General features: G+C 43.5%; 2 protein-coding genes across 5 annotated transcripts in view; both read right to left on the reverse strand.

Annotated features, from left to right (window-relative positions):
• Window positions 1-26,249, reverse strand: part of LOC119499314 — an 843,332-nt gene that overhangs the window by 157,392 nt on the left and 659,691 nt on the right. The window lies entirely within an intron of this gene.
• Window positions 349-16,588, reverse strand: slc39a6 (solute carrier family 39 member 6). 4 transcript variants are annotated; one of them, XM_037787410.1, is made up of 13 exons: window positions 16,417-16,588; window positions 16,166-16,200; window positions 14,442-14,625; window positions 12,645-13,167; window positions 11,236-11,392; window positions 11,011-11,115; window positions 10,596-10,765; window positions 7,391-7,591; window positions 6,742-6,823; window positions 6,236-6,640; window positions 5,128-5,208; window positions 4,735-4,925; window positions 349-2,304 (listed from the first exon to the last, which is right to left on the reverse strand). In XM_037787410.1, exons 3-13 carry the CDS (start codon window positions 14,618-14,620, stop codon window positions 2,152-2,154), a joined length of 2,247 nt encoding a protein of 748 aa, XP_037643338.1. In that variant the 5' UTR covers window positions 14,621-14,625; window positions 16,166-16,200; window positions 16,417-16,588; the 3' UTR covers window positions 349-2,151. The 4 variants fall into 4 exon arrangements, with proteins under 4 accessions (XP_037643338.1, XP_037643337.1, XP_037643340.1 ...); XM_037787409.1 differs by having other exon boundaries at window positions 16,166-16,236; window positions 16,442-16,587; XM_037787412.1 differs by having other exon boundaries at window positions 6,742-6,820; window positions 16,166-16,236; window positions 16,442-16,585.

Raw genomic sequence — 26,249 nt, forward strand, 5'->3', positions numbered from 1 at the left:
TGGCGAGGAAAAACTGTCATGTCCATTTTCAAAGGGGTCCCTTGACCTCTGACCTCCAGATGTGTGAATGTAAATGGGTTCTATGGGTACCCACGAGTCTCCCCTTTACAGACATGCCCACTTTAAGATAATTATGAGTTTGCCATGTTATGATTTGAGCATATTGTTTTATGCATAAATATATACATACATATCTGTCCACTCCCATGTTGATAATATTAAATACTTGACTAATCTCCCTTAAGGTTCATTTAGAACTGATAAAAACTGTGCAATTAATGGAGATTAGATATTTGAATCTTGCCACAGACCTTCCTGCAGGTTTCTACGGCAACGCACCACTGACGGGTTATCAATTAAGGGGAGCAAATAATAGCAGCGTGTTACAACGCACGTCAACAAGCATCGCGGCCGCCAAAGCTCCACACCACCGTCCTCAACATCAGCCGTTACGTGACGAGGTCGGGGGGGTGTGTGTCGCCCTTTACAGTGAACGTACTGGGTAACACCTTTTAAACCCCCACCCTATAAACATTTGAAGTTCATGGTTAAAGTAAATCAAACTCGCCTTTACAGAGTCATATTTCATAACTAACTTCAACAGTTGTTAAAGAATGTTTTTTAATGTCGCAATACGCCACAACAAACACAAGGGGGAGCCCCTCCGGTACAACAAACTGGATGGACTCTCTGACTCACCAACCAACCACCGAGCGTCGGACAGTCTGGGGCCGTCGGTGAGCGTTTTTATCTTTATTTTGTTTTTGGTTTGGCAATTAACACTCTTTACTTCGTTAGCCTTAAAGGTCTTTAAGGTCTGTAATCTAACTGTAGTCGTGAAAACTTTGCAAAGTCTGTGGGACAGATTTTGTCCACCGTGATCAGCGTCGCAACCGCTGCAAGAAGCAGTCATGAAACTGAGGGCAGAGTTCAAAGACGGGGTGTGATTCGAGGAGGAAGAGCGCTGGATGTTAGGGGGGGGGTCGGGAAGTAAATGGGGACGGCCCGATTTTGTCGTCCGACTGGTGTGATCCCATCACAAGATGGTCTCCCGTTAAAACTACTGGCAGTTTCTAAAAGGGACCCCTCGATGGTTGAAATTGATCAGGAGTGTCTCGTGTGTTTGCTGGATAACCCTATAGGCCCCCCCCCCGACCTAAAAGCTGCACGGTCTTGATTCCACGTGCCGCCGTTTTACAAACCAGACGGTTTTGGTTTCACGTCAACAGTCGGCCTTCATCGCCGCCAGTTCTCTGATATGGGGTCGGTGTGTCTGAGCCTTTCGAGCTGAAACCATCAACAGAAAACAAGCTATTATTAATTTATCCAAGCAGAAACGTTCTTTAAACGTAAATTAAATATTATGTGGATTTCCTTCAGGTCAACTTGAGTTCTGGCACAAAAAAAATCATCATCATTTTAACACACTAAATGAATAGATAATGTAAAATGATCACGAGCTGCTGCTGCAACCCTAACCGTGATAATATTGTGTGCAAAGATTCATTTAGGCAAAGATTGTGGTATGAATTTGGAAACGCCACCGTCTAGGAGGAGCTTTAAAATGTAAATAGTTTGGGGCGGTTATGGCACTTTGGGTGTCTGGTTCGACACTTCCAACACCTCACATAATACTACTATCATTACTAAATCAGTCATAACGGGGTATTCTATTTGATGGAAAAGAGGTCAAGGGGGACGTTTTCTCATGCTGCGTTCATGTCTTATTGGATTCATCGTAGATATGAACCTCTAAGAAGTGAAGGCTGATGAAATGGGCCTTAGGAGTAATATGAACGGGTGGATTTTCACTTATTTACTTTTGTTCCCGTAGACTCCAGACGGAGACGTTTGAACCGCAGTCCAAGTAAATGAAAGAACAACTTTGTCAGTTGTATTTATAACTAATCTGTAACGTCTGAGCAGCTCACGAACGCGTCGCTTCTGCATCCGTCAGCTTCAACAACAACAGAGCGGGGTTCAACTTCTTAAATGACATTGGATAATGTGACATCTGAACTGATGCTTCCCTCCTACACCTACGTATCTCAATACAAACTAAATGAAGGCGACCGGACTAGACTAGAATAACAAAATAAAAAAATAGAACGCTTCCGACGGAGACGCTGAAACGCAGGCGGAGCCCCTCCGTCAGTCTCCCAGGTCCAGCAGGATTTTGTGCTCGAAGATGGCGATTAGCAGCATTATGCAGAAGCCCAGCAGGATGCCGGCGTTCTGGAGCAGGAAGAAGCCGCAGTGGCTGAAGCCGTGGTCGCCGGCGTCGTTGTGCAACATCTCGGGCACCTGAAGAAGAAAAACAACACAGGAAGTCACACTGATCTGGGATTGGTTTCTTTAAAGATACATTATAAATACTGGAAGATAATGAGTGAAAACATGAAGACTGTGAACATCGTAGTTCTGGATTGTGGAGTTAGACCGTTAAACTGGTTTTCACCAGTAAGATGAATGAAACCACGGCTCGATGACGCAGTGGAGCCGTCCTTAACAGAACTCCACCCATCTTCACAAACCTGAACCTTTTTGAAAGGCAAAACAGAAACCCAGACGATTCTCAAAGGTTATCTCAACCAGCTCAGTCGGTAGAGCAAGAAACGTATACTCCCAGGTAGGGATGCACCGATACCGATACCAGTACCGGGTATCGGGTCCGATACTGTGCTCATGTACTCGTACTCGCAAAACGGCTCTGATACAACGGCACCGATACCACTTTACGGCAGCGTGACTTTAACCTCTCGTCACCATCTTTCGGGTCCTCACGCTCCACCTCCCCGACGGTGCTGGGGAGACGGGCCGGTGCGACCCCTCTGGGCCGGGATCCCACCTCGGCCGGCTCGCGCCGACCCTCACTTTCATTACGCCGCGGGGTTTTGCTTGCACCCTCTGACTCGCGCGTGCGTTTGACTCCTTGGTCCGTGTTTCAAGACGAGTCGGGTGGGTTGTTGCAGACACCAATATTGATTCGTGTGAACGCTCCGTACCGTACTCAGACACGGTTTTCACATCAAACTCGGTGAAATCAGAGTTTATTTCGAACCAAACCAGAGTCGGTGATTGTTGGAAGACTAACGACGACGTGTTGGCGAGATGGATTTAGTTTCTGTCAAGTGTTTTACGATGCTCCGCCACTAGAACAGCTGATCTCAACATAAACTAATACACGTGGATGATGACGTGGTGGACTCGGGTACGGAACAACTTTACTAATGTGAAAGCTGAGTGGAGAGAGGTGGGGGGGTCAATCGTACTCGCCCTTGTGAATGGACGACCGTGTCTGTGATAAAGTCTGATGTCTTTGTTTCTGCAGAGCGCAGCGCAGGACAGCGGCCACCAGAGGTCAGCCTCCGACAACACGGGCCTCGCTGTGTTTACCGGACGGCAGCAGCAGAGGGTTGTGACAGCTCAACGCTCTCCTGGTGGGTTTTATAAACGTGTACCAGGTCTACAGAGAGGGAAGTGTGTGTGTGTGTGTGTGTGTGTGTGTGTGTGTGTGTGTGTGTGTGTGTGTGAAGAGGCCATCTGGTCCTGAGGGCTGCTGCTCTCTGAGTCAGATATCGGCTCAAGACCTGTTGAGTCGACAGAACAGCTGCAGCTGACTGGACGCCAGCGGAGCAGTTTCACTTCTGCTGACTCGGTGGGAACCGGCTGAGCGGGTTTCTTCCTTCGCCACGTGAAGACAATAATGATTAACCACTTCCTAAATATTGAATTTAGACGGCATCCTCAAAGAGATTCAGTTTACCGTCACAGAGGAGGAAAGAAACCAGAAGATATTCACATCTAAGAAGCTGCAATCAGAGAATTTAGACTCAAACCGATTATCAAATCCATTATCAAAATATTTGGAGATTAATTTAATAATGAACCCGTTTGATTAATCTTTGCAGCTCTAATCACCTTAAATGTTAACATAGATGCACCTTTATGTAGTTTGTAGGGCGATCAAAGTTAACGCGAAAATAACACGTAGACGCAAATTTGTTTTAACGCAACTAATTTCTTTAACACAACTTGTGATTTTGAGGTTGTAACGCTCAGTTTTAAAGCTAGAGTGAAGATACTGGTATCATGAAACTAGTAAACCCGATGAATCCATCGGTACCAACCAGGTCAGACTAGCTGGTCATGAAGGAGGTTAAATAACGCTCCAAAGTTACGCTAAATGTTGGCGAGGAAAAACTGTCATGTCCATGTTCAAAGGGGTCCCTTGACCTCTGACCTCCAGATGTGTGAATGTAAATGGGTTCTATGGGTACCCACGAGTCTCCCCTTTACAGACATGCCCACTTTATGATAATCACATGCAGTTTGGGGCAAGTCATAGTCAAGTCAGCACACTGACACACTGACAGCTGCTGTTGCCTGTTGGGCTGCAGTTTGCCATGTTATGATTGGAGCATATTGTTTTATGATGTTTCCATAATAGTACGGTCCTTTCCTGCCCGTCTAATGCACAGAGAAACTCATCATTAGTGGCCAACTGTGTTGCCTTCAGGTTCACCTCCAGGTCGCGCTTTACAGATCCCACTCTGCCAGGAAGCAGCAGGGCCTGGTCGAGTGTCTCTGCAGGTTTGAGCAGCACTACTGGCTCTCAGTTTCTCAGTTGGTAGATCGTTTTGTTCTCAGGATGAGGAAACCACTCCTCTGACTTGCTGCAGAAAAACACACGCTCACAGTCTGTGATGGTCGGCGGCGTTAATGTCGACTCACCATGTCCACCAGGGCCACGTACATGAAGAGGCCGGCCGTGAGGGCGAAGATCCACATGGAGATGTTCTCCGCGTAGTGTCCGATCAAGATGCCGATCACCACGCCCAGGTAGGCCATCATGGCCGACAGCACGTTGTAGAGAATGGCCTGACGCACCGTCATGCCGGCCTTCAGGAGCACCGCAAAGTCACCTGGGAAACGGAGTCAACGGTTTACTGCAGACGAGGACCGGCAGTCCTAAAAACTGCATGAAATCTAAAAATGTATTTTGTTTAATATCAATACTGAAGACATTTAAAAAACAATGTCACCTATAAATATGAAGCTTATACTGCGAGAACACAGGAAGGCTTTATGTGCTGCTACATTAATCTGTGAGATGGGAGGTCTTACCTAACTCGTGAGGCAGCTCGTGACAGAAAACCGCCACCGACGTACTGAGACCGCTGGACAGACCCTCGGAGAAGGCAGCGCCTGCAGAGACACGTCAACATGTTCAGATGTTAGAGTATCGTACCAGAGGCTTAAAATGATCGCATTCTGAGGGAAGTTATCATCATAACGAGAAGGGGGGGGGACACACAGATGTTTTAACGCCAGAATGGATCTATCTGCTTCATCTGAGTCTATGTGGAGGAAGAAGGACGTTAACTCTTTTATTGTGGTAGTCTGAGTAACGTGACGTCATATCCGTTCCGTATCTGTCAACCAAAACAAACCTCAGAAAGTGTAAAACGTTGGAGGGTCGTCGTGGAGACGACCTGCACCCTCCCATGTTAAATCCAGCGTGGGAATGTTTTATACTTCTGGTGAATATAATTAATCAATCTGATTTCCATAGATGGATTTTGTATCTACAGTTCCCTTTGTTAACACCTTATTTTGAAAAGCGGACGTAGTCTCACGTGTCTACTTCCTCTAACTTCTCCAAGGTGGTCTCTAGCTCTCCCGTCAGCTCCGTTCTCTTTCTCTCCCTCACTTTCATTGCTCCCTTCTTGCGGCCTCTGACTCACGCGTGCGTTAGACTCCTTGGTCCGTGTTTCAAGACGCGTCGGCTGGGTTGCAGACATCGCCACAGACCCCTGGCGCTTTTTACGTGGGCCGAGCCCCGCCCTGGGGGCACGACGCGGTCGGGGCGCACTGAGGACAGTCCGCCCCGGTCGACACTTTGTCCAGGACCCAGAAGCACCTCTCCCCCCTGAGCCTTTCCAAGCCGACCTAGAGCCGGTGGCGGCGCACCGCCTCGTCTGCGGGACTCCCCAGCCTGCCGTGTGTCGCTCACACCCTCCAGCTGGCTGTTAACGAGGCTCTTTAGACACAGAGAAGTACTCGTATCGGTACTCGGTATCGGAGAGTACCCAAATGGAAGTACTTGTACTCAGTCTGAAACAAAGTGGTATCGGTGCGTCCCTAAAAATATCTTTCATGTTGGACTTGAGAACAGGACTGGATCACCTCATCTGTCCAGAACAGCTTTTTAAGATGTTTAACACCTACTCACCGATCGCCAGGCCGTCACTGAAGTTGTGCAGTCCGTCTCCCATGATGACCATCCAGGCGAGCGTGGCCACGCCGGCCTGCTGGAAGTGCTCCTCCGAGTAGGAGTGGGAGTGGCTGTGAGGGTGGTGGTTCTGGGAGTGGTGGTGGTGCAGGATGTGGTGGTAGTCGTGGTGGTGGTGGTGCATGCTGTCGGCCTGGCCCACCGTGTCGTGGAAGTGGGAGTGGCACTTGTTCTCGCAGTCCTCGGCGGTGTAGGCGGCGGCAGACCCCGACGCTCCGCCGTAACCCTGCGGCGAGACGACGGACACCTGCGGCGCCAGCATCACCTGCTCCTCCTCCGCCACGCTGCTGTCGTGCAGGTCGCTCGAGTGGTCGCCGAACATACCGCCGCCGTTCGTCTCCACATCTGGAGGAAGACACCGAAGTCATGGGCTGTACCTGGTTCTAGTCTCGGCTCAGAATCCTTCAGAGACAGATCAAGTTGTTGTTCCGTGTTTTGCGTCTCACCTTCGGCTGGCTTCAGGTCGTTCTCTTCCAGAGCAGGCTGCTTCTCCGGATCTGCTTTGTCGTTCTGATCCCACTTCTTCTGCTTGGACGGCAGAGAAACATACTACAGCATTAACAACAACAATGCAATATCAAACACACGTTTCCATGGCGATCACGGTCTCCAAAGCTGGATGCTAATCACCTGATGAATGGGATTTATTCTCTCAGATATAAAAGATGTTTTATTGAAGGATTGAATGTAGAAATCAACTGTCGTGTTTGTTACATTACATAAACGGTAATTATGAGGACAAACTGAACCAACATGACGAGTGATCTACAGTTTGGTGTTAAAGGGGAGCTACGCCCATTTTCACAACAACTCTCTACCAAATCCAAAAACTGGAGTGTAGTAGAACTTGTGATGTCATAGGGTTAATCCCCCTTTTCCTGTTAGTAACCATGGTGACGTGTTTAGCGGGCGGAGCGTTAAGCGGAGGCAGAATAACTCTCTGATCACGTTAGCTAACGCTGGCTAGCAATTGGCTTGTTTTCTTAACAACGTCTGAAGAACATCCTAGTTTCTCTCAACATGTGCCGTCACTCTCTCTCCAGGATCATACATTTGCATCAAAGCCTGTGTGTCTGTTCTAATGACCAGACTGACCTTCTGTTTCTTGTCCTTGTACATCTTTCCCAGCGTCAGGAAGTGTTCGATCAGAAACATGACGTAGACTCCGCTCAGAGCCGTCAGACCCTTCCACACCGCGTCCAGGTTTTCCTCCGGCTCATCGTGGGCCGGGTGATGATGTCCTCCCACATCCATCCCAGAATCCTCGTGGTGGGCGTGATGGTGGCCTCCCTGAGACTGAAGCAGATACACAGATAAAAACAGAGGAACCTGAACGCATCACTGCTGCCGTTCCAGACTAAAACAACACTGTGTGGTCTTTGGAGCCAGGTGAGTCAAACCCTCAACACCTGGTTACACGAGCTGTGGACAAAGGCCCCGTTCACACCTGGCATGCGTCCTCAGTGACGTCTGTTCACACATTAGAATGTGTCTCTAGTGACGACTCGTAATCAGATCTCACGTCCCCGCTCTATATGCAAATAAACACGTGGTAAACACAGCAGATGTTGTGACGTAATACTACATGAACGTCAGTAGTAATATCCTTCAGATTTGTGAATTTGGGTACATTTTATTCACATAAAAATATAAAGTTATTGTCTAACGACCTCCGCTGCCTTTGCCAGGCGGCGGACGCCGTTTCAGAGAGACGGGGATGAGAGCGGGCAGGCGAGCGGATATCAGCTCTGTGCAAAGCACCGGAACAAAAACACAGACAGTATGATAATCTGATTAATATGTTGCTATAGCCTATTCAATTTATGCGGCCCTGCCCATTTTTTTACTTCCCGTTTGAACGCAGTTGTGTTCGTTCTTCCGGTTTAGCGACAGTAGGGCGCTCCTTAAAGGGACTGTTTGTAACTTCTTCCACGTATAAATCATTGCTGGTCGGTGTCTCATGGTCTCCCGTGTGTCTACGCTGTTCAGACTCAGACTCCAACACAAACTCCAGTGAAGCACCAAAACCTCTTGGTTGTATCTAGTGAAGCTGTTAAACAGTGTTGGCCGCGGTCGGAGGACGCGGGGGAGACCGTAGCTTTGGTCTCCAGGACCGGAGTCTCTGCTCCTCTGCTCCTCTGTCTGCCTTCACTCACACACCACGCTCCTTCTCTCTCTCTCTCCACCTCTCACGTGCATGCTGCTCACTCCACACTGCAGAAGAGTTAGTTTAGCTCTGAGAATATCTAGTGAATGTTCAGTGGACGTTTGTGCAGAAATAACTGCTGCAGCTCCTCCAGACCAACAGAGGTTTCCCGTGTCTTGTGAGGCAGGAAAAGCCAACACTAGGATCAGCATTGATTCATGGAGAGACCTTCGTCTGGTCAGCTAACATTACAGAGAGCGATATAACAGCTTGAGTTCACCATCAGAAAGCGCCGTCTGACGGCGAGGTAAAGGACGTCTGACAGCGAGGTAAAGGGCCGTCTGACGGGGAGGTAAAGGACGTCTGACAGCGAGGTAAAGGGCCGTCTGACGGGGAGGTAAAGGACGTCTGACAGCGAGGTAAAGGACGTCTGACGGGGAGGTAAAGGACGTCTGACGGGGAGGTAAAGGGCCGTCTGACGGCGAGGTAAAGGACGTCTGACAGCGAGGTAAAGGACGTCTGACGGGGAGGTAAAGGACGTCTGACAGCGAGGTAAAGGACGTCTGACAGCGAGGTAAAGGACGTCTGACGGGGAGGTAAAGGGCCGTCTGACGGCGAGGTAAAGGACGTCTGACGGCGAGGTAAAGGACGTCTGACGGGGAGGTAAAGGACGTCTGACGGGGAGGTAAAGGACGTCTGACAGGGAGGTAAAGGACGTCTGACGGGGAGGTAAAGGACGTCTGACAGCGAGGTAAAGGACGTCTGACGGGGAGGTAAAGGACGTCTGACAGCGAGGTAAAGGACGTCTGACAGCGAGGTAAAGGACGTCTGACGGGGAGGTAAAGGGCCGTCTGACGGCGAGGTAAAGGACGTCTGACGGCGAGGTAAAGGACGTCTGACGGGGAGGTAAAGGACGTCTGACGGGGAGGTAAAGGACGTCTGACGGGGAGGTAAAGGACGTCTGACGGGGAGGTAAAGGACGTCTGACGGGGAGGTAAAGTACGTGTGACGGGGAGGTAAAGGGCCGTCTGACGGGGAGGTAAAGGGACGTCTGACGGGGAGGTAAAGTATGTGTGACGGGGAGGTAAAGGGCCGTCTGACGGGGAGGTAAAGGGACGTCTGACGGGGAGGTAAAGGACGTCTGACGGGGAGGTAAAGGACGTCTGACGGGGAGGTAAAGGACGTCTGACAGCGAGGTAAAGGGCCGTCTGACGGGGAGGTAAAGGACGTCTGACGGGGAGGTAAAGGGCCGTCTGACGGGGAGGTAAAGGGACGTCTGACGGGGAGGTAAAGGGCCGTCTGACGGGGAGGTAAAGGACGTCTGACGGGGAGGTAAAGGGACGTCTGACGGGGAGGTAAAGGACGTCTGACGGGGAGGTAAAAGACGTCTGACGGGGAGGTAAAGGGCCGTCTGACGGGGAGGTAAAAGACGTCTGACGGGGAGGTAAAGGACATCTGACGGGGAGGTAAAGTACGTCTGACGGGGAGGTAAAGGGCCGTCTGACGGGGAGGTAAAGGGCCGTCTGACGGGGAGGTAAAAGACGTCTGACGGGGAGGTAAAGGACGTCTGACGGGGAGGTAAAGTACGTCTGACGGGGAGGTAAAGGGCCGTCTGACGGGGAGGTAAAGGACGTCTGACGGGGAGGTAAAGGATGTCTAACGGGGAGGTAAAGGACGTCTAACGGGGAGGTAAAGGGCCGTCTAACGGGAGCAGCAGGAAAACATATTTTAGCCACCTAAAAAAATCATTATTAGTTTAAGTGTACGCTGTATTTAGAATATTTTCTCCCCTTTACCTCGCCGTCAGACGGCTCTTTCTGTTATATCGCTGTCCTCAACCAGACTCCGTTCAGAAAACCAGTAATTTGACCTCTCAGAACACGGGAGCATACATACAACCCCACAAACATTTTGTTAGGTGTCTGAAACGCGTTTCTCTGCTGCTCCCGTTAAACACCGACTACGGAGAAGTAGCTCATTCAACCATACTGAGGAACGCCTGAACTGTCCTTTTAAGTTACAGGCCGTTTAGTTATCGTGGTGGAAACAGACGTATGAGCAGAACTCAGACCCAACATGACTGAGGAACACATGCCGTCCCGTATCCCGTGCTGCAGAACAACTGGACGCCGTGCCGCCGCGCTGCTGACTCACGTGGGGGATGAGATGGAGGAAGGCGTCGCCGCTCAGCGTGCCGACGGCCAGCGCCACCAGGAAGCTGAGCAGGAACTTGAAGAAAACTCTGTTCATGAGCGGGATGAGGACGACGCCGAGCAGCGACAGCAGGCTGATGACGGTGATGGAGACGAACCCTCCGACCCACGCTGCCAATCACAAAACACACCATCTAACGGGGACTTCTTCACAAATAATACTATATATATATATATATACACAGTGTATATATATATATATATATATGTATATGTTTATGTATATATATACATTATATACATAAACATATACATATATATATATACTGTATATATATCTCATATAAATACACTACAGATATGAATGTATATGTGTATGAATGAACCTGTCTAATCACAGATTTACTCCACCTCACCTATTGCGATGTTTTTGCTGCCGTCTCCACCAGAGCGCTCCCTGTGGCCGTGGTCAGAGTTGTTGTGGTCTCCATGGTGACCGTGACCATGTTTATGGTCTAGAACTGGAAAGGAGAGCAATGAAATGAATCCGGTTTTATCACATCAAACTAAATGAAATGTTTGAATCGTTAGACAGCCCTGTTTATAATGTGTTGTTGAGGTATGAATAAAGGTTTCCTAACCTCTCTCCCCGTGCTCTGCGGCGCCGCCGTGCAGGATGCATGCTCCGCCATCGATCTGGTTGAGGAGGGCGGGGCAGAGGAAGCTGAAGTCAGCGAGGGTCATGCCCATTTCCTGAGTCATCCCGTGTGAGGAGAGGACGCTGGAGGCGTTCAGGCACTGCAGGTAAAACACAATAACTACACTCATTCAGGAAATACAGTGAAACATGCTGTTCATGAAAAGATCACTTTCACTGTCTGTTGCTGCTGTGAACCGCAGATCAGAAAGTCACACAATAACACTAACTAACTAACCGACAGTAGACCAGCTACTCTCCTGTTCTGAGAGGTCAAATTACTGTTTTTGTGAATGGAGTCTGGTGGCTCTAAAGACATATTATATACGGCTTCAGTCCCCCGTCAGAAAGGGCCGTCTGATGTGAGGTAAAGGGCCGTCTGACGGCGAGGTAAAGGGCCGTCTGATGTGAGGTAAAGGGCCGTCTGACGGCGAGGTAAAGGGCCGTCTGACGGCGAGGTAAAGGGCCGTCTGACGGGGAGGTAAAGGGCCGTCTGACGGGGAGGTAAAGGGCCGTCTGACGGGGAGGTAAAGGGCCGTCTGATGCGAGGTAAAGGGCCGTCTGACGGCGAGGTAAAGGGCCGTCTGACGGGGAGGTAAAGGGCCGTCTGACGGGGAGGTAAAGGGCCGTCTGACGGGGAGGTAAAGGGCCGTCTGATGCGAGGTAAAGGGCCGTCTGACGGCGAGGTAAAGGGCCGTCTGACGGGGAGGTAAAGGGCCGTCTTACGGCGACGTAAAGGGCCGTCTGATGCGAGGTAAAGGGCCGTCTGATGCGAGGTAAAGGGCCGTCTGATGCGAGGTAAAGGGCCGTCTGACGGCGAGGTAAAGGGCCGTCTGATGCGAGGTAAAGGGACGTCTGACGGCGAGGTAAAGGGCCGTCTGATGCGAGGTAAAGGGCCGTCTGACGGGGAGGTAAAGGGCCGTCTGACGGGGAGGTAAAGGGCCGTCTGACGGGGAGGTAAAGGGCCGTCTGATGCGAGGTAAAGGGCCGTCTGACGGCGAGGTAAAGGGCCGTCTGATGCGAGGTAAAGGGCCGTCTGACGGCGAGGTAAAGGGGTGAAAATATTCTAAATACAGCGTACACTTAGACTCATTATTTTAGGTGTCTAAAATCCGTTTGTCTGCTGCTCCCGTCCACAGCCGCTTTACCTCGCTGTCAGACAACCCGTTCTGACGGGGAACTTTTATATCGCTCTCTTCAAACCCACCAGACTCCATAACAAAACCAGTCATTGTACCTCTCAGAACACGGGAGAGTAAACTAACCCTTTCAGTTATTTCCAAACTTATCACAGCTAACGTCACTTTAAACATTTTAAAACTACCAGCTGTAAATGAGAAGCTGATGTCGTACCTCTACACCGGCCATGCTTCGGTTGCGAGGAAGATCCTGGTTCATGTGGTTGTGATCGTGGTCGTCCCGGCTGACTACAGCTGCCGGCGTCTGGCTCTCAGTGACCAGTCTGGCAGCAGACGCCCTGGTGGTCTCACCCCCTGCAGGACTGGGTTGGTCCAGGCTGCCGTCTTGGCTCTTGTGAACTTCATCTGGTTTCACCATCAGCTGGGCGCTGTACGCCGCCGTCGCCGCGGTCTTCTTGTCGTGCAGGTTGTGGTGACTGTCCTGATCTTTGGAGACTTCAGAGGCCTTTGGAAACTTTCCGGGCTGTGGTGGTTCGCCGTGTTTCTGGTGATTCGAGTCGTTGCTATGGAGATGGTGGTGATGTTGGTGGTGGCCGTGGTGATGATGATGGTGGTGGTGATCGTGGTGGCCTGGTTGCTCATGGTGTTGCACCATAACAGTCCTGATGCGATCCAAGCCCACGTTCTGTAAGAGACGCTTTAAACCGGCCAGAGAGATGCTGCCGTTTTCTCCGTACCTGTTCGGTTGAACACCGTTAATCACCGTTAAACAACAATGATTCACCCGTCTATGTACAAAACTACCGCCACCAGGACTATTCTCATTTATCGCTCCAGTATTTATGACCGTCCGAAGGGAGTTTACTGCTATTTATGTTCTAATTATTTAGATCTAACTGGATACAATCATTTCATTTTTAAACTTTTATCACACACAACAAAATGATTGCACTGTGATTATCGTGCAGATTTTTGGGATTTAAAGCTAAAAATTCACATTTATTTTCATTATGTTTTGTTTTTTTCCCAGTTAACTGTTAAATAATCAGAAACACAATAAATCTCAAATATTTACAGTTCTGCTGTAACCTCTATTTAATTATTTTTGTTTAAATATTTTATTTAATTATATTCATATTATTTCATTATTTTTATATTCTGTTTTTTTTTACTCTTTTGTAAATGTACACAGTATGTACTCTGTATTTATCCTGTGTTGCTGGGAATCTGGTGTGTGAATTTATTTTATTCATTTATGATTATCATTACTATTTATTTATTTATTTATTCATTTATCTCTATTCATAAATTTAAAAAAAAAATTGATTTTATTTATAAGTTTATTTATTTTTATTTTCTATTATCATTAATATTAATTTATTTGTATTCATAAATTTAAAAAAATCATGATATATTTTATTTTATCATTTTTATTTATTTATTATCATTACTATTTATTTATTTATTTATGTTATTCATAAATTAAAAAATATATATTATAATTTAGATTTTATAATTTTTATTCATTTAATTATTTAGTTATATTTATTTATTATTATCATTACTATTTATTATTCATAAATTAAAAAACGTATATTTTTATTTTATAATTTGCATTTATTTAATTATTTAGTTATATTTATTTATTATTATCATTACTATTTATTTATTCTTATTCATAAATTTAAAAAAAATATATTATATTTTTATTTTATTATTTTTTTATTATTATTACTTTCTCTCCTTTGTTTTTGATTAATCTGTTTTCAATTTAAAGTTACTATCTATTAAATGTACATATTATTTTATTTGTTGTGGTTTAGGTTGTTGTAGTATTTTTTTGTAGTCTTAAGGAAACAATAGAAAATAAAAAATAATAAACACCTAGCAAACGTCAGCAAAGCCCCGCTGATGAAGCGTGATTTCATCTTTCAGTGTTTAGTGGTGTAAATCAGAGCAAGCGACCGGTAAACTCTATGTTGTGGGTTATTATTAACTGACAGGAGCTCACCTGTTGAACAGAGCCTCCAGGTGTTCCCTCCGGCTCAGCTCGGCTCTGTGGGAGTCGACCACCGCCGACAGCAAACGCACCGCGCCGCTCGTCTCCGTGGCGGGCGGGCTGCAGTCTGAACCGGCCGACCCGTCGCCGCCGGACAAACTCACGCCGACGAGTAACATCAACACCAACATCGTCTCTGCCGGGAAACAAGTCAGAATATCATGACAGCAGCCTCATCTTTAGTGATATACTTTATATTTAAAGTATTCATTGTGACGTAAAATGTACTTAAGTACTTAAAGTCATACTATACTAGCAGTACTACCTCATACTATACTAGTAGTACAACCTAATACTATACTAGTAGTACAACCTCATACTACACTAGTAGTGCAACTTCATACTATGGTACAACCTCATACTATACTAGTAGTACAACCTCATTATATACTAGTAGTACTACCTAATACTATACTAGTAGTATAACCTCATACTATACTAGTAATACAACCTCATACTACACTAGTAGTACTACCTCATACTATACTAGCAGTACAACCTCATACTACACTAGTAGTACTACCTCATACTACACTAGTAGTACAACCTCATACTGACATACAAACCGTCACATACTACTGAGGAACGCAGTACTATGTACTGTGTACTACTGCGTTCCTCAGTGAAAACACAGCGTTGTTGTTGTCTGTTTGTTTACTTTATAAGAAAGGAAATAAAGCCTCTGGTCTACAGCCCGGTCTGCCCCGGTCTGTCTCCCGGTCTGTCCCGGTCTGTCCCGGTCTGTGTCCCGGTCTGTCCCGGTCTGTCCCGGTCTGTCTCCCGGTCTGTCCCGGTCTGTCCCGGTCTGTGTCCCGGTCTGTCCCGGTCTGTCCCGGTCTGTCCCGGTCTCTGTCCCGGTCTGTCCCGGTCTGTCCCGGTCTCTGTCCCGGTCTGTCCCGGTCTCTGTCCCGGTCTGTCCCGGTCTCTGTCCCGGTCTGTCCCGGTCTGTCCCGGTCTCTGTCCCGGTCTGTCTCCCGGTCTGTCCCGGTCTGTCCCGGTCTGTGTGGAGCTCCAGCAGCTCATAGCGGTGTCTCTGAGCAGGACTACCCGGCTGAGAGGCAGCGACTCCGGCAGGCAGCTGGCTGGGGCCACGGGCAGTTTGTGGAGCTTCTAAACTCACACAGCAGCAGAACAGATGTTGGGTTCGGTTCGGTTGGGTTCGGTTGGGTTCGGTTGGGTTCGGCTCGGTTCGGTTCGGTTCGGTTGGGTTGGGTTCGGTTGGGTTCGGTTCGGTTGGGTTCGGTTGGGTTCGGTTCGGCTCGGTTCGGCTCGGTTCGGTTGGGTTCGGTTCGGTTCGGCTCTAACCTCTGGAACGGCCGATATTAATAATCCACTGTGGCGGTGCAGCGCGTTGCATTGTGGGATACAGCAGACTGCACGTTATATCCCGGGCAGTGTGACATCCGGGTATTTCTGCCAGGCCGGACTTTCTGCTTTTGTTCGCATACTATATTCTACATTTTGTCCAAATCAGTACTACCAGCAGAGTACGCGGTTTATATACAGCCCCCGTGGAGGTAAACAGTACCACGTTGTGTCTGTGCGCCCGGTGCCCGGTGCCCGGTGCCCGGTGCCGTGTGCACTCCGACGGTCCAACCCGGAAACTGAACGCAGCCGCCGCACTAACCCGCCAGAAACACGCGTTTTAACGCTACACCTGCGGATATATAACTCACAGTGAGGGAAGGTGCTGTGTCTTATCCTCCCGGTGCTCTCCCGGTGCTCTCCGGTGCTCTCCGGTGCTCTCCTCTCCGGTGCTCTCCGGTGCTCTCCGGTGCTCTCCTCTCCGGTGCTCTCCTCTCCGGTGCTCTCCGGTGCTCTCCGGTGCTCTCCTCTCCGGTGCTCTCCGGTGCTCTCCGGTGCTCTCCTCTCCGGTGCTCTCCGGTGCTCTCCGGTGCTCTCCTCTCCGGTGCTCTCCGGTGCTCTCCTCTCCGGTGCTCTCCGGTGCTCTCCTCTCCGGTGAATGGAGGCGAATGGATGGATGTGCTCTGTGCCTCCTTCAGGGACTGCCGGAAATCTGAGACGCAGACTCAAAAGAGTGCAGAAGGAGGGAAAATGCAGAAACACGATTTACATGAAACAACAGAACACCTCATCTGGTGCGATCAGAGGTAGAACACTACCTGAGCTGATGGAAAGAAGTACTCACATCCTGTACTTCAGTAAAAGTACTCATATCACACTGAAAATACTCCCCTAAGACTAAAAGTCCTGCATCCAAAACATTACTGCAGTAGAAGTATATAAGTATTATCTGAGGAATGTACTTCAAGTGCTTAAAGTCAAAGTATTCATTATGAGGTCAAATGTACTTAAAGTACTTAATGAAAAAGTACTAATTTTGAAGTATGTAATGTACTTTATGTAATAAGTAAAATTATTCATTAAGAGGTCAAATTTACTTAAAGTCAAAGTATTCATTATGAGGTCAAATGTACTTAAAGTCAAAGTATTCATTAAGAGGTAGTTCATTTTGATGTATGTAATGTACTTTATGTAATAAGTAAAAAGATTGATTGTGAGGTAAAATGTACTTTAAGTACTTAAAGAAAAAAAAATACGATACATATAAGAAATAAGAATGGAAAATAAAAAAGAAAAAAATGGAAAAAAAAATGGAAAAGAAAAAATGGAAGAGATAAAAAACAAATAAATAGATAAAAAAAAAAATGGAAATCAATGAACAACACAAAACAATGACAGATATTGTCCAGAAACCCTCACAGGTACTGCATTTAGCATAAAACAATATGCTCAGATCATAACATGGCAAACTGCAGCCCAACAGGCAACAACAGCTGTCAGTGTGTCAGTGTGCTGACTTGACTATGACTTGCCCCAAACTGCATGTGATTATCATAAAGTGGGCATGTCTGTAAAGGGGAGACTCGTGGGTACCCATAGAACCCATTTACATTCACTGATCTGGAGGTCAGAGGTCAAGGGACCGCTTTGAAAATGGACATGACAGTTTTTCCTCGACCAAAATTTAGCGTGGCGTTAACGTTAGCCATCTTTGACTGTGTAAAGAGTAAAACTACTTCTACTCTCTCTCTTCCTTCAGGGTGAGATGGTGTATTTCAGTATTATGGTGTACTGCACTGAGATAACAGTACATGTACTGAAAGTACTGCATCATAGGAGCCCCAGACACAGCTGGGAGCTGCAGACTGAGCCCACGTTGATCCCAACAACCACCTCTGTAATCTAAACCTCCTACAAAACAAACAGTGCTGGAGTTCTCCTGCCAGCGTGTGATGTTGGTTTTCTCTTGTTTTTAAGCACCTTTCAGCCAGAGCTGCAAGGAAAGGTTACTGTCATTGTCCGTTAATCTGTCCATTATTTTCTCTGTTAATCCATCCAACACAGTCTCACAGCAGTTTGTGAAATAGTCTCGTGATTTTTTGTACGCAGACACAAACTTCTCTTTTTTTTTCGTGACGGTCAGCACGACTTTCAACAACGTATTTTTCGTGCTTTTTCCTACGAATGTCCAGCAACACGTGACGCACGTGTCAATAGAGTCCTAAAACCCAGAAATGAGTTAGCATGATGTCACTTCCTGTTCCCTCGTCTGGAAGTCAATGGGTTCTGAAATAAAGTCTGTGGAGATTTTAACGTTTTTATTTCTTGAATATAAAATACATCAGTAAGACGGAGTATTAGGGCCAAAATAAATCTGAGATTTCGAGAAGTCATAACTTTACGAGAAAAAAAGTCATAAATTTATGAGAAAAAAGTCGTAATATTATGAGAATAAAGTCATAACTTTACGAGCTCACGAACTTTATGTGAGCAAAAAAACTGTGTGAGGAGATGAGAGGTTTAATACGTTTGACAGTTTAGAGTGATTCAGATTGAAGCATCTGAACGTTTTGGTGGAAGTTGTTGCTCTTACGGCTGATTTGTTATTAATTTTTAATTTCAAGTTTTAAACTTCAGGAAACCATCAGGACTATCAGGACCCACAGAGCCAGGTGAGGAGATTTAGCATCGGACTGGACGGAGGGATGTGCAGAGTTTGGTTTATTTTCATGCGTAATAAAAAGGAGCTCTTTTTTGGTAATATTATTATTATTATTATTATTCCTGGGAAATCTGCCTTAGGTCCAGTATGCTAAACCTCCTCAGTCTGAGTCTGAACATGAGATGTTTTCATCAGAATTATCCTTTAAACCAACACGTGGTTTAAGAAAACAACTTTAAATAGCTGTGAAACAACTCAACTCAATCAATGACATCATTTCTGTCCCTGAAGACGTTGAACTAAAACTCCCAAAGCTGCTCCTGGATCAGGACTTACAGGGGTCAACACGTGGGTCAGAGCCTCCCTGGTAAAGCTCTTGATCCGCCCCCCCGATGCTCCTCTCACCCAGCCCTCAATGACAATATTGGTTTTGGCCTCAGTGGCAGCTGGGCGGGTGTGTCAGGGATCTAAGGACGGTGTAGCCCCTCAACTGCTCAACATAACAGGGAATAACTGGGAAGAGACTAGAGTTTACTTCAGTTATGTATATACAATTTTGAGGTACTTGTACTGTACTTGAGTAATTCCATTTCATGCTATTTTATATTTCTACGAGGGGTGTCAAAGTTATAATGAAAAATCATTTTAACGCCACTTATTTCTTTAACGCATTAACGCAATTGATAAAGCTTAGTTTTAAAGCTAGAGTGAAGATACTAGTATCATCTGAAACTATAAAACCTGATGAATCCATCGGTACCAACCAGGTCATACTAGTTTGTCATGAAGGAGGTTAAATAACGCTCCAAACATAGATGATCTACCATCGGTTTGCTCTGACGTTAACATTCAGATGTACGCCGATGATACAGTTGTTTATGCACATGGCAAAAACAAAGATGGAGCTGCATCAATGTTGTCTAATATTATAGTGTTCAGTTTTAAAGCTAGAGTGAAGATCCTGGTATCATCTGAAACTAGTAAACCTGATGAATCCATCGGTACCAACCAGGTCATACTAGTTTGTCATGAAGGAGGTTAAATAACGCTCCAAACTTGCACTAAATTTTTGGCGAGGAAAAACTGTCATGTCCATTTTCAAACGGGTCCCTTGACCTCTGACCTCCAGATATGTGAATGTGTGAGGGTTTTTGTCCTAAGCATAAGCTATTGTGTACTCGGTACTACAGGAGGTAGGTCGGGCACGTGGCGGCGAGTTCATGTGCAGCTGGAGGGTTTAAATCATCCACCGCCGCGACACGTCAAACACACGAAACGACGATTTACATTTTACATAATCTTGATCTACTTGTACTGTATTTTACCTGAGTATTCTCTATTTAGGTAAGTAGTTTTTTTTAATATAATTATTTATTATTTTATTTTTATTAGATTCCTTTATTTTCAACATTTTATTCTGTTGTTGTAATTTGCAAGACTGAAAGTTACAACAGTAAAATGTCATTAAAAAAAAATTAATGTTGTAAAAAATACGTTATAAAAGAATTAATTAAAATAAAAACAATAATGAAAAAAGAATATAAAAACTATGATTACAATTTTGAAATTAAAACTATAATATTACTTCAAATAATTTTTTATCTGGTTTATAATTTAGAGTAATGTTATAGCTTTAATTTTCTTTTTAATCATTATTATTGTTTTTTATTTTAATTAATTTTTTATTTATTTTTGATAACATTTTATTTTTGTAATTTATGAAACTAAAAATTACAACAATAAAACAATAAAATGTTATAAAAAAAGAAATGTAAAAAAAAATGTTAAAAAAAAATAATCAAAATAAATAATAATAATAAACAATAATATAAAAACTATGATTAAGATTTTAAAATTAAAACTATAATATTACTCCAAATTATATTTAGTCCGGCTGTTAATTTGGAGTTATTTTATTTTAATTAATTTTCTTTATTATAATTTTATTTAACATTTTATTGTTTAATTTTTGTAATTTGCAAGACACAAAAGGAGCAGCGTCTCACATAGCTATTGTGCTCGCACGGGGAGAGGTAACTAAATAATTATAATCCAAAAATAATATTTTGTATTAATATATACACAAATAAATTAAGAAATATTTATATACAAATAAATAAATACATATTTATATACAAATAAATTAATACATATCTATATACAAATAAATTAATACATATTTTAAAAAAAACAATAATAAATATGTAATAAACGTAACACATTTTTTTGCTTGAGTAGTAAATTGTACTTGTAACAGAGTATTTCTACACAGTGGTATTAACTGCAGTATTACTTTAACATGACATCTAGCAGGTACATGCTTACATAACTTTCACACTTATACACAGACATAATTATTTTGCTCGCAGGGGGATAGGTAACTAAATAAATAAATAATTATAATCCAAACATTTTTTTTATTAATATATATACACAAATAAATAAATACATATTTTTTTTTAAATCTAATAATAAACATGTAATAAATGTAACACATTGTTTTGCTTAAGTAGTGAATTGTACTATTTCTACACGGTGGTATTAACTGCAGTATTACTTTAAGTTTCCACAAGGAGGCGACCTGTTACAACAAACCTCTCTGTGGGAGACGACTGTCTGATGGATATTTGGGAGGAGATGCTGCTTCTGCTGCAATCGCCTGCTTCTTGTGCATGATGATAATATTACATCATTATTAATAATACTCATAAGTCGTCCCTCAGCTGCCTCCTAAAAACATTTCTAGGAACTTGAAATCACAGTTTAGCAGTCTGAAGTAACTATTATTTACTGTATTTAAGTACAATTTTGATCTACTTGTACTGTATTTTCCCTGAGTATTCTCTATTTAGGTAAATAGGGGGTTTTTTTATAATTATTTATTATTTTATTTTTAGTAATTTTCTTTATTTTTCATTTATTTTCAACATTTTATTCTTTTATTGTTGTAATTTGCAAGACTGAAAGTTACAACAATAAAACAATTACATTTTATTAAAAAAATAATGTAAACAAATATATTATAAAAAAATTATTAAAATAAAAAACTACAAAAAAATAATATAAAAACTATGATTACAATTTTTAAATTAAAATATAAGATTACTCCAAATAATTTTTTATCTGGTTTATAATTTGGAGTAATGTTATAGCTTATAATTTGCAAAACTAAAAATAAATACAAAAATAAAACAATAACATTTTATAAAAAAAATGTGTTATGAAAAATTAATTCAATTAAAAAACAATAATAAAAAATAACATAAAAAAGTATTAACATTACTCCAAATAATTTGTATCTGGTTTATAATTTAGAGTAATGTCAAAGCTTTAATTTTCTTTTAAATAATTATTATTGTTTTTTATTTTAATTCATTTTTTAATTATTTTTGACATTTTATTGTTTTCATGTTCTAATTGCAAAACTGAAAATTACAACAATAAAACAATAACATTTTATAAAAAAAATTGTATTAAATTAAAAAAACAATAATAGAAAATAATAGAAAATCATTATTACAATTTTAAAATTAAAACTTTAATATTACTCCTAATTATTTTTAATCTGGCTCTTAATTTGTATTAATGTTATAGCTTTAATTTCCAAATTTTAATAATATTGTTTTTAATTATTTTTAATTATTATTTTTTTTTATTATCATTTTTAATCTGGCTTTTAATTTTGCACAAAATTATAGCTTTATTTTTTTCATTTTAATAATAGTTTTTTATATTTATTTTCTATTACTATTTATTATTTTATTTTTCTTTATTTTTCATTAATTTTCAACATTTTATTGTTTTATTGTTGTAATTTGCAAGACTTAAAGTTACAACAATAAAACGATAACAGTTTATAAGAAAATAATAAATATATTATAAAAAAAATAATTAAAATAAAAAACTACAAAAAAATGTTATACCTTTAATTGTCTTTTTAATTATTATTATTGTTTTTCAATTAAACAGTAGAAGCTTCAAATTCTTTCACAAAAGACGTTGTGTGTGAGTCTGACGGGGGGAGGAGGGGGGGGGGTTTGGGCAGTGAAAATAAATAGCTTATACGGCGGGGATTTTCTTAAGTAGATTCAGAAGAAATCCACCTTCTGTTATTTATCTCAACTATCTCTGTCTCAGTGGGGTGCAGCTTTCTAGATAATCATCACATGTGATTTCTATTAATCGGATTATCTGGCCTCCTCTCATTCCTCCTCTCAGTCCTCCTCTCTGTTCAACTCACTCAGCCTCGGTCAGGACAAAACAAAGCTTTTATTTGAGGCTCTGCAGATGAATAGTTGTATCTCACACTCAGCCGTTATCAACTGAATGTTTGTGTTACAGGTATTACACATGTTGTATTTACCATCATCCACTAAGAATTCACTTAAAAATACAGAAAACTCTTATGTGAACTTCACAGAAAGCTTCTTAAAGTGCTTTAAAAAGTCTCTGCAACAGATAAAACTACAGTGGTAATGTCTGTTTCATCACATTTCTACGGACATGATCTTCTCTTCAGCTGCTAATCAAACCGATCAACTCTGACAGAAACAACGAGACATGTTTACGCCTGGCTGAGCCGCGGCTGACCAGACTCTGCTCTGAACACAGCTCATTTTACTCAGTCAGACAGTGAGAGCCTGCCTGGACTGACGTCCTGTATCACGTCCTCATCATCATCATCATCATCATCATCATCATCATCATCATCATCATCATCGTCATCATGCAGATGTTCAGCTGTGTTTCCTGAGCCAGCAGCAGCAGTGTTTATATTCAGAGACACGGCAGTCATTAGGCATGTGAGACACAGCGTGATGGCTTTTACCTGAAACTGTCCGCCCACGCGCGTTGTTTCTTTTTCAATATTTCTTTTTTTTTCCTTTCCTGCCCCGGTCTCGAGAATAAATGCTCTCAATATGTAAACGAGTCTGAAGCTCAAACAATTATTCAACTCAGTGATTCAGAGGCGGTGAGACGTGGTGGCGTTAGAAGTGTCACATTCAGGCTTGTTCATGTGCTGTTAAACCTGCATCATTACTAATGACACATAGATAGATAGATGGATGGATGGATGGATGGATGGATGGATGGATGGATGGATGGATGGATGGATGGATAGATAGATAGATAGATAGATAGATAGATAGATAGATAGATAGATAGATAGATAGATAGATAGATAGATAGATAGATAGATGGATAGATAGATGGATGGATAGATGGATAGATAAAAGCCACACGTCTCTGCTGAGGTATGAACCCAGAATAAACAGATGATTTAATATCAATAAACATCAATAAATGATGCTGAAATAACTACATGTTGATGCTGACCTCCTCTCCATGCCAAACAGATAGAGCCAGAGCAACACAACCTCCTCTCCATGCCAGATAGGTATAGCCTGAGCAACACAACCTCCTCTCACTCAACGCAAAAAGCTTGCTTCGCTCTCGGTGTGAACATGCCGGCGTTATAAAAGCCGTATGGAAACGGCAAAATTAGATCATTTTTCCTCAATTGCGAAAAAAAGTTTCTTGTGCTCGCACGAGGTGTTTTTGTGCCTCCTCATCATGTTTGGTATCATTCAGCTGGAACGCCGCTGAGTCATCGCTAACATCTCATAGGATCACACTCTATGTGTTCACTTACATACATACTCCATACGTCAGATCACAGTGAAGTCAATGAGATCTTCGGTTTTCTTCCCCACAAAAGGGGGCGTGGCCTCACCTTTTAGTAAAGTACCCGTATGTGGCGGTCTGATGTTTGAAGGGTCTGAAATTTTAAAAAAATCACTTCCTGCCACTCAACATTTTAGATCTGAAGTCATACAATGTTCAAAATATATTTTACATAATAAACATTATTTACACTGTTAAAATTACAGGGGGGGGAGGGAGAGTACTGTACACAGTACTGTACTGTACTTTGTTATTGTCATCTATCATGATTATTTGCATGAAAACACACAATTTAAATGATTATGAATATTTGAATATTTGCTTTGATTAAAAAAAAATCTTAGTAAGTTGTTATGAAGTTCAACAGGTCATTATTCTCTCTCTATTATCTATTTTATATTGATGTGAAAACATCTCCTTCAAACAACTGGATTTATTCAAGTTTCCCTCCAAAAACTTAATTTTACGAGATTACATTTGAACGCATCATGATAACGTTGTAATTTACCTTCGCCCAATGGTCATTTTGCTGAGCAGACCATGAACGCCTCATAATAATAACTCAATGGCACCTCCGTTAACGTTAGTAGCTCCGTTATTTATCCAGTCAGGACTGAGGTAACAGCTAACGTTACTAACTCTCCTCCTGCTGATTTAAACACAGGTTTGTTGTTCACAGTGTCGCTTTATCAGGGACAAACAGGGCGCTCCCTCAGGTTTAGTAGTGCCATGCTGTTGAGCTCTTTCTTTTCCTCTCCGCTGTGGCTCCGGTCCCAAACAAACCGAAACATGATACGGCGTGCGTCTGCGTCATTGTGCAGCGTAACTGTCGGTAAGCATCAATAGGAGGAATCGATAGTCACGGAGGCATGAGATGCCAAGAACTCAGGCAACTACGGTTCTCTATTCCCATCTCTAGCGTTTTCCCTGTCTGCCAGAGTGGCGGATGGTCTGATGATTTCACCGGCCACTGCCAACAATTTCCATGCATTTGGCGTGTGGCGGTTGCTAGTTTCAGACCCTGGATGTTTGGACCAGAAGGAACCTTTTTATTGTTCATGTGAAACATTAAAACACAAAACATCTGAGGCATTTTCCACTCCAGTCTGTTTTTTAAATTTGGTTCAATGTTCTGAACTTCATTCAGTCGGATGAGACTCGGAGGCAGTTTGATTTTGAGGAGTTGTTATCGGCGAGCTGCAGCTCTCTGAGCGTCTCCATCACGTTCTCAGCAGCCTCTCTCTGCTCCTCTCATCCATGATGACTACGTGGGCGACGTGTTTCTGATAGGTCAACACTGAGTTGACTTCAGAACATCAGATCAATACGCGCTGCTTTGGCGAGCTTGCTCTCTGATCCGTGGCTGGATCGATGGTCGCCAGGAGGCGGATTCATGGTGGTGGTGGGGGGGGGGGGCTTTATCAATAACCTTCTGTACTGAAGGATTAAATCTGCAGGTCTCACATCGGTCCACTTCATTAAAAGATCGACAGCCCGGCGGAGTCGGAGCCTGAGTGTTGATCATTGAAGCGAAGCGGCGAGTACTGTACACCCACAGCCAGGGAGAGCAAGGCATGATGGGAAACATCTGTCAGCATTACAGATGAAAACAAACACCTCTCTTGGTTTAGGAGGTGTCCTTTAAACATACACTGTAAAAAAAAGAAAAATCATGTTAAAATGACAATAATGAACAGTTTAATGAAACGTGTCGTGTGTTTTAACAAAAAATCCTCACTCCTGATTGTGATCGGGGGGGACGGGTCGTCTGAAGACGGAAACGTGACTTCTTTTCAAAGGATTCACGCTTTTCAACTTTTCCATCAGCTCTGCTCGGCACCGCGGCGACAGACGGAGGGAAAAGTCATTTTCTTTTCCATCTCTGACGAGAAAAAAAAAAAGGAGAAAAGGAGGCCGAGAGGGCGAAAGACTCCGACCTGAAGTCGACTTATCGGAGTTTAAATCCTGAGACGGAAGCATGACAGAGGTCTGATGACAGTGGTCTCATCATTTCCACCTCTAAACTAGGGATGCACCGAGACCGAGTACGAGTACTTCCATTTGGGTACTCGCCAATACCGAGTACCGATACGAGTACTTCTCTGTGC

The sequence above is a fragment of the Sebastes umbrosus genome, chromosome 12 (genome assembly GCF_015220745.1).
Source record: "Sebastes umbrosus isolate fSebUmb1 chromosome 12, fSebUmb1.pri, whole genome shotgun sequence".
NCBI classification, from domain to species: Eukaryota; Metazoa; Chordata; class Actinopteri; order Perciformes; family Sebastidae; genus Sebastes; species Sebastes umbrosus.